Source organism: Terrapene carolina, unplaced genomic scaffold (genome assembly GCF_002925995.2).
Source record: "Terrapene carolina triunguis isolate 2854851 unplaced genomic scaffold, T_m_triunguis-2.0 Scaffold234, whole genome shotgun sequence".
Lineage (NCBI taxonomy): Eukaryota > Metazoa > Chordata > Testudines > Emydidae > Terrapene > Terrapene triunguis.
Window position 1 is genome coordinate 13,214,690 of NW_020664585.1, and position 9,144 is coordinate 13,223,833.

The 9,144-nt window shown below is 41.8% G+C and overlaps 1 protein-coding gene across 9 annotated transcripts in view; it reads left to right on the forward strand.

Moving 5' to 3' along the window:
* Positions 1–9,144, forward strand: part of LOC112119578 (E1A-binding protein p400-like) — a 48,660-nt gene that overhangs the window by 9,770 nt on the left and 29,746 nt on the right. For all 9 annotated transcript variants that reach the window (XM_026656950.2, XM_026656948.2, XM_026656952.2 and 6 more), the window contains exons 5-13: positions 693–768; positions 1,370–1,389; positions 1,898–1,955; positions 3,274–3,366; positions 3,778–4,149; positions 4,390–4,526; positions 6,552–6,721; positions 6,899–7,073; positions 8,681–8,817. In XM_026656950.2, the coding sequence (XP_026512735.1) occupies positions 693–768; positions 1,370–1,389; positions 1,898–1,955; positions 3,274–3,366; positions 3,778–4,149; positions 4,390–4,526; positions 6,552–6,721; positions 6,899–7,073; positions 8,681–8,817 (1,238 nt within the window). The remainder of the gene's footprint in view (positions 1–692; positions 769–1,369; positions 1,390–1,897; positions 1,956–3,273; positions 3,367–3,777; positions 4,150–4,389; positions 4,527–6,551; positions 6,722–6,898; positions 7,074–8,680; positions 8,818–9,144) is intronic.

Genomic DNA, 9,144 nt, shown 5'->3' on the forward strand with positions numbered 1-9,144 from the left:
TGTCCTGCACTGGCAGAGTAGTATTGTGCAGGGATGATCTTGCAGTGTACTAGAGACAAGGCAAGGTCTCATGTAGTGTTGGGGGAAAAGGGGCATGGTTGAGACACTGTCTTATGCCATGCAGATCCTGGGCTGCATGTTTGGCCCCCTATAAACATTAAAACTTGACACAATTTGGATCATTCCTTAGGCAGATTTAATGCAGCGCAAGGGGAATGGCATGTATAAAATAGCATCAGGATCTGAGCAGTGCCAAGGAGAACTTTAAAGCCATTTTGGCACTCCTCCACTTTAATTGAACTCTGCATTATGGCCATAGCTGAGGATCTGGCCCAATATTATTGTTATTTCTAATGTACCTATCACTGTAATGTCCGGTTATTTTTCAAGATTAAAGATTCATTCCTTTCTTCTGGAAGGAAGAGCCACCCTTGCCTCAGATCTCATTTAAAAATCAGTATCTGTAAAATTTCGGAGTTCCACACTGGTTTAAAATCTTCTATATTCGAAGGTTTCTTAAAATGACAAAAAGCAGCAATTAAGTGACCTGATTGGAAGGAGGAGTGCATGTAAAGGTTGCCTGTCCTGTTGATGAAGGATTATAAGGAAATTCATAGTTCTCTTTAAGATTAAATGCAGTTAACTTCATTAATGTTTATTGCTTTCCTTTCGCCTCACACTTCCTTTTCTAGGTGGTAGAATTAAAACTGCAAGTAGAAGAAGAAAGAATGAAAAAACCCTCAAATGTACAAGAAATTTCAAAAAGAGGTACATGGCTGTTGTTTTATCAAGACATTTTTCAGAAGATTCTCACAAGATGGAAATGGTGAAAGGCCATCAAAATACAATTTAAAAATAAATGTCTTGGTCATAGTTTTGTATCCTTATTGACTTTTATCTTTTAACTAGAACTTTACTTGTGCTGCTGTTAGAATAGATATATTTGAACATAATACCCAGAAGTACTAAAGCTCTCCCTGAGAGTTCATTAGCCTGCAGCCTTTGTTGCTGAACTCTTGTTCGTATGTGGGTTTAATTTGGCACATCTCATGGTTTTCTGAGAGACGGGATGCACCAATACCGGCCCCCCCCACACACACACACTTCAGTGGAGTTGTACTTGCTTATGCCAGAGCTGAATTTGGCCCGAGAATTAAATTTGAACATAAATTAAAGCTACAGGGCTCATTGATTTTTAGTTCTTCAAGCTTTTTTTATAACTTTTTCCTTGGCACATAATCATGAATGATCTCATACATTCTTGAAGAAATTGATTAAAAAATGAAGAAACATGTTGAATAATTTTCAATAAGATATGCTTTATGTTAATCAATATAAAAATGGTGTCTAATGTGATATTATCTTTCAGGTCAAGATACGAGAATTCAGGTAACTACTGTTAAATCAGAATGAATTAGTGAGCTTACTTTCTTATTTTATTTGTGTTAATTTTACAGTCTTGAAATGAGTGCTAATTTACAGTCAGATGATTTTTTGTTTTCATGTGGTCAACATAAGCCATGCAGATAGTTAATGGTGGTTGTTTTAGTTCATTGTTAAAAATCCAACCTAGTCTCGATAAAAACATGCATAAAAACTAGATGCATTAGCTTAGTCTCCTGTCCCCACATGGTTTCACTTAAATCAGTACGGACTTTAGAGGTGTATAGTTGTCCACATTAATGCCTGTTTTTGTGGGATTGGGGCCTTGTACTATTGTATAATTATATTTGGGAGGGAGTCTGGGCAGGGAGGGAAAGTAGCATGTGGATTGTCTTTGGAAGTTTTGAAATGGTCATATGAAATTACAACTGCTTACTGATTATTTTGCATCGTGCATGTTGAAGGTTTGGGATTTATAATTTGTGTAAAAAAACCTCTATTTTCTATTGTTTAGGATTCAACAATATCTGGGAGAAAAAGAAAAGCAACCACATTGCTTACTGATCACGAAGGTCTGTTTTTTGTGCGTGGGGGAGGGGGGGGTTCAGTTGTAGTTATAGGGTTTGTTATGAAGCTATCTGTAAGAATTAATTAAATTAGAAATTTAAGAACATAAACTCACTTGCTTAAAGACAAAATTGCCCCAAATGTATGTGTTGTTTTGAAATGGGGCTTACAAAGCCTAAAGATGGTTTAATCGTATGCTTGTTCCTTTAGTCTTAAATTTTGAAAAAGCTTTTAAGGAAACATATTGTGGAGCATGGAAATAATTAGTAAGGAATATCTTCTGCTAAGATGGCCTTATGATTAAGGCTGTAAGAAAATCACGGGCCACAACTTTATTTTGCGAACTGCATCTTTTAGCAGACAAAACAAGCTTTTAAAGTTGTTACAAATTTCAGCGCCTCCAGCTCTGGGACGCTGCTGCCAGCAGCAAGGACCAGCCTCTCTGCAGCTGGCTCTGTGCCTCTACTCCCTGCCGACAAGGAGAACGGTCTGGTTTGAAATGGCATCCCTGTGTTTCGATCCTGTGCATCAGGTTGCCACACCACTCACTCAGATTTGGTCTGGCTGCCTGTTCACCATGTCAAGCCAAGCTGTTCTCCTTGTCGGACAGGCAGGGAACAGAGATGCCTGGAGCCAGCTGCAAAGAGTCTAGCCCCTGCTGCTGGCAGCAGCGTCCAGGGACTGGCAGTGCTGAAATGAGCCCCTGGCAGCCTGGCCCGGTAGGGACCTGTGGTGTGGGGGGAAGGATGGAAAGGGGGAGTCTGTGCTTCCATTACTGGGGCAGGGTTACCCAGTCTGTGCACTCCTGCCTGCTCCATGCTGCAATGAAAATTCCTTCCCAGTCTCCCCATGATGGGGTGGAGCAAGCCTGGATATGGGGCAAAGTTGCGTTTTTAGGGTGACCACACCAAAACTGCAGCTTTAACAAACTGGCCACAACTTTTGAACAAAAATATCACAACTTTCTTACAGCCTTACTTATGATGTGAAAAGCAGCTTATCTTTAATTTCACGTAGGAGAAAGTGCGTGAAACTCACCTATTCCTTATTCAGTAATAAATCTGACACACACCATTTTAAAATAACCAAGAAGGCGGAGAACTGTCATCTTTGGAGCTATTACAGGTACAACACAACTGTAAATGCATATCATGTCAGTAAATGACAGTAATGCTGACCTAAGTTGCATTTACATGAGGGGCAAATTTGGCTCATTGCTGGTAGAAAATTCCTAGAGATTAAATGACAAGAAGTGACTTTGTAATTGTAAACAGAGAAATTAAATTGCTAACCTATTTTACTCACAATATCAATAATGCTTAGTTTTAGAGACAGATGAAGAGAATGCTGAAGTGCGAAATTCTGAAAAAGAAAACGTGGGTCATCAAACTGAGTTGACTGATTTAGCCAAAGAAGGTAGGAAGATTGTTTGTGTATGAGGGTTTTTTCTTTTGTAAAGAGTCTTTCTAGCATAGGTATCTTTCCAACATGTATATTGTAGGAGGCCTTTTTATAAGATAATGCTGATCTCCTGAAATATACTTGATCTGGAAAAATGTCAAGTTTATTTTTATATGGAAAAATCTGGGTGCGTATGTATGTATGCATTTATATGTGTGTGTGTGTGTGTGTGTGTATATATATATATAGATATAGGGGTGTGTGTGTGTGTGTATATATTGTTCCAGTCCAGAATTCTTATATCCCAATGGTTAGCACAGCTGAAATGTACATTTTTGAATGGCATGTCTGTATATTGCATCAGTTGTTAATGAAACACGCATCACAGGTACAGGAAACCTCATGAATTTTATTGCTTTTGTTCAGAAATGGAAGACTCTGTAAGTGAGAGAGCGAGCCCTCTGAAGGAAGTAGTATTCATAGAGTCACTCCTCAGAATTGATCAGCATGAGGGTACAGAGAAAACAAGTGCTGCAATGAAACACGTGAGAGACATAGTAGAGGTTGCTGCTGCTGCAGAAGTGCTGTTACCTAAAGATAGTGCTCAGATCACAACGGAAGTAAAAGGTGATACTCCATCCCTGTTGTATGGGACTCTTAGAGAGTATCAGAAGATTGGGCTGGACTGGTTAGTGAAGTTATATAAGAAGAATCTCAATGGTATTCTGGGAGATGAGGCAGGACTTGGCAAAACTATGCAAGTTATTGCCTTTTTCACACACCTGGCTTGTAATGAAGGTATGAAGTGTGAGGTTTTTAGTTTTTACTGTAAACCCATATACATAATGTCTTCATTGCCAAATATATGTCTAAAGAATAAAAAATAATTGTTTTAATCTGTTCCACTCATGAAAATTAAGGTAGAATAAATAAAGACTTCTAAATGTAAGCTTTTTCTGTTTGTGCATCAGTTTTTAATGAATTGTGAAGCCATGTGCATTTTCCTCTAATACATGTTGTATTTGTACCTCCTTGTAGGTAATTGGGGTCCTCATCTTGTTGTTGTATGGAGCTGTAACATACTGAAGTGGGAGATTGAACTGAAACACTGGTGCCCTGGGTTGAAACTTCTTCTGTATTTTGGCAGTCAAAGAGAACTTATAGAAAAAAAACAGGTATTGTAAGAAATCCATGTACAAAACATGTTTACAGTAGCATAAACATGCCAAAAGAGGCAGCAAATTATGACCAAGAAACAAATCTCAGAAGTATCTGGATGGCTAATTTAGCCTGTTCAGTAGGGAGTCTTTCCATTGAGCTCAGTGGGTAGAAACACTACAATAATATGCAGATTTATAGGAAGCAGTTTGGAAAGAGTCAATAGTCATTAAGAAACCTTTTCTCTTTCTTTACAATCTGCTACCTCAAGAGAAAACACTTTGTACCTACAAGTTGTTTCCTGCTCCCTGGTTAATTCAATAATGTATCCAAACATCCCTATAGATAAGTTTTACAAAACTTAAAAGAACATGTATCATTGTGAGTTAAATTAATGATCAAGAAATAAAAACACTGCAATCCAAGATCTTCTAAATATAGCTATGCAGCAATTTATTCTGAGATTTATATTCTAAAATCACAGAATGGTAACTTTATTCTAATACTTTAGTCTTTGAGTAGATGATTTTGGAATTAATGATCCTCATTATGGATGAGTGGTGCCTCTTGATGTAGGTGAGTAGAAGCTTTAGTTCAGATACCCTTATATAAGGTGGTCTTACATCTGCATTCTTTATTGTTCTCTGATTATGCAGCAGGCTCCTTTCAGAGAGAGCGAGAGAGTGTGTGTGAGACTGAGTGAGCAAAAGAGCACTAATCATGGTTTTGCTTGTGACCTGCACTTCATAGTTACCAAAAGGAGCTGCTTTACAATGGCCAGCTGATGATGATCTGCTTTCTTTTTAGGTTTTAAAGTTTACCAAATTTATGTGCAAAACAAATAATAGAGTTTTCTCTGATTCTTATTTTTTGACCCTTCCACAATAAGGGATGTGTTGGACATCTGCCAAGAGCATTCTGGTTGTGCCATATGAGGCTTTTTGCAAAAGTTCCTTTGGGCCTTCTGTGGGGATGTTGTCCATCTTTTTTAGTTGCTGTTGTTTGACTTCACTTCCTCTTCAAGTTGGAGGTCCTTCATAGCAGGAAGTATTTTTGACTTTGTGTAGTTTTCCCATCCTTTCTGATGCTTTTATACTCCACAGAATTCACATACTCCTTTTCTCTTAGCTTCATACAGTGCCAGAGCAGGAGGCAGTTAATGAAATGGCAGGTCATGACAGTTGTATGTCTCTTTACCTTTTGCGTCTTTGTTGACTTTTCCTTTCAGTCATGTAGTTACAATTATTTGTGCTTTTGTGTTTCTAAATAGGTTCCTTAGTTTGCATTTCCCAAAAATATCCAGTCTGTGGTTACGCAAGTGGCTAGCAACTTTTGCAGTCAAGTAGATAGTCCTTGTGGCCCTCGTTGGTGGAATCTGCCTAAAGATTTTCACTTGGCTTTACAAAATATCAGTTACTTAGCAGGTTTCACTCCTATTAAAGTGAATCTGTCGATATCTTTATTTTTAATCTCTTAAAAATATTTCAATACTTTTGGTTCTTATTTAAACTAAAGGCTTGCTTCTGTATAATCAAAGCCTTGCAATTTCAGCAAATGATTTTAAAACATAATTTAAATGGGGGACTTCTTTTTACTATCAGGTGTTTTTGGCTGGCTAGGAAGCTAGTTGTTTTTAACTTGTTTTAGCATGGCTTACAGAAGCAACTTTTGCTGAACAGAGAAAAACAGCCTCCATTAATTATGTCCAAGATTATATATGATTCTCAAGGTTAGGCAGAAAATTATGCCCAGGCACTGACACGTTTAAAAATAATCACTGTTTTTTATTAATCAGTATTTATCTAGTCATATTGATTATATTTTATATTATTGTGTTCCCAATAACTTAGCCACAGTCTAAAATTAAATAAGGCTGTGTCAGCTGATTTACAGTACACTCTTTTGAATGTAAAACTTTGCACATAAAAAGATTGTGAAATAATATATTTGAATCTCAAAAGGAGACCCACTCACCAATCTTTATTCTTCATTCCAATAAAAAAGAGAATAAAGATGAAATCTTTAAGATTTGTATGTTGCAGGAGTTGATGAAACCCAATAGCTTTAATGTATGTATCACCTCATACAAGCAACTATTTAATGGCCACCAAACCTTGAGGAAAATGCGATGGAAGTACCTAGTTGTAGATGATGTGCAGAAAATTAAAAATCTGACTGAGAAGCACTGGGAGGCACTCTTCCATCTCCAGAGGTCTGGAACATTAATAAACTATTTCCTCTTGCATGTCTCTATCCATTATTTTGTTCACAAAATAACTGTTGTTTAAAACTTATTTTTTCTTTTAATTTGTTTGCTGTGGAAAGTACTCTTTTTAAATTATTAAATACAATTTTAGTCCTAGAGTTGTCTTTTTCTTCTTGTTCACAGCCAGCATCGTTTGCTCCTGATAGACACTCCTTTGCCCAGCGCCTTGAGGGAGTTGTGGACCATGCTGCATTTTCTAATTCCAGGAATTTCCATACCTTACCTGGATTTCCTGGTGAAAGCAGCCAATGAGAGGACCCAAGATTATTGTCATAAAGTGGCTACGAGATTGCACAGAGTATGTTCACCTTTAAGATACTCTTTCATAGGCATGCGCATGGGGTGTGCTGGGTGTGCCCAGGCACACCCTAATGCAGGGGTGGGCAAATGGCTCCACTCTCCCGGCACAGCAAGCCACCGGCCCCTCCCCTGGAGCCGGGCTCCAGGAATATTCAGGGCTGGGGGCCCTGCTCCACCAATATGCTCTCCCCCGGCCCTGCCTGGAGCAGGCCCCGGCCCCTGTGGGTCTCCCCCCATGCCCTGCCGCGTCCCTGCCTGGAAGAAAGCAGCGGCTCCCGGCAGCAACTGCTGTCTGCTGCCCCAGGGTTCTAGTGCCCCCCATCTCCTAATGGCAGAGCAGGCTGCCCTTCCGCCCTAGCCCTGAGCCTCTCCAATGCTCCAAACCCCTCAACCCCAGCCCTCATCCCCCCGCACCCTAATCCTCTGCCCCAGCCCTGAGCCCCCCTCAGCCAGAGCCCTCATCCCCCCTGCACCCTAATCCTCTGCCCCAGCCCTGAGCCCTCTCCTGCATCATGAACCCCTCATCCTCAGCCCTCACCCCTGCACCCCCTCGTATCCCCAAACTCCCTCCCAGAGTGTGCACCCTCTCCCCCTCCCACACACCCCCTCCTGCCCCCAAACTCCCTCCCAGACCCTGCACCCCCACTCCCTCCTACACCTCTACCCCCAGCCCAGAGCCTGCACCCAGCACCCAAACTCCATCCCAGAGCCTGCACCCCAGACCCCCTCCCCCACCCAAACTCCCTCCCAGAGCCTTAGGCAGGTGGGGGGTGGAGTTGGGGGGTGGGTGGGTTCTGGGCACCACCAAAATGTCTACACACCTGCCACCCATGCGTGGGGCAGTGTGTCTGGCTCTGCGTGGAGCAAAACATGCTGCTAGGAGCCCCATGGTAAGGGGTCCGGGGCTGGGGGGGGTTGGATAAGGGGTGGGGGCAGTTGGGACAGGGAGCAGGGTGGGATCCCGGGGGGGTGGTTAGGGGTGGGGGGTCTCTGGAGGGGGGCAGTCAGGGAGCAGTCCCAGAGTCTGTCAGGGGGTGGGGGGTGGATAGGGGTCAGGGCAGTCAGGGGATAGGGAGCAAGGAGGGTCCTGGGGGGGCAGTTAAGGTGGGGGGGTCTCTGGAGAGGGTGGTCAGGGGACAAGGAGCGGGGGGGTTGGATGAGTCGGGAGTTCTGGGGGGGGCCTCTCAGGAGGCAGGGGTGTGGAGAGGGGTTGGGGCAGGCAGGGAGCAGGGGGGGTTTATGGGTCGGGAGTTCTGGGGGTCCTGTCAGGGGGCGGGGAGCGGTTGGATGGGGAGTGGGAGTCCTGGGGGCCTGTCTGGGGGCGGGGGTCTGGATAAGGGTCCGGGGCAGTCAGAGGACAGGTAGGGGGTAGGGTCCAAGGGGGCAGTCAGGGGACAAGGAGCAGGGGGGGTTGGGAGTTCTGAGAGGGGCAGTCGGGGCAGGAAGTAGGAGGGAGTGGATGGGGGCAGGGATATGGCAGGGCAGGTTTCTCTGAGTGCACACCCTAATGAAATGTGCTGCGCATGCCTATGTACTCTTTTAATCCTATTGTGAGTTGCCACAGGTAAATAATCACTTAATTATTACTTGCTTTTATTCTTTTAGATAATTCAACCATTTATTTTGCGAAGATCCAAAAGACATGTTGAAAAACAATTACCAAAGAAATACGAATATGTGCTGAAATGTCATCTTTCTAACCGGCAGAAGGCTATGTATGAAGATGTGATATTAAAACCAAGGTAAAGCAAACAAATAGTGAATCATAATGTTGCCTTTATTAGAGTGAGAGAACATTCAGGTTTTCTTACTGCAAATAGGAATGGAGATTGGTGGCAAGGGAGATTCTTTTGATGTGAACCATCCAACCTAAACCTTGTGACTAAAGGACATGTCATAATTACAGTATGTTGTCTGCTTACTAAATGCAATAATCATTTAGTTTAACATTAATTTATTTCTGTCTTTTATGTTCAAAATCACAAATGTTTATTAAAAATATATTTAACAGGTTGTTCATGAGCAGGAAAGAGTAAATTCAATTAACAAGTAAAACAGATGAGTTACAT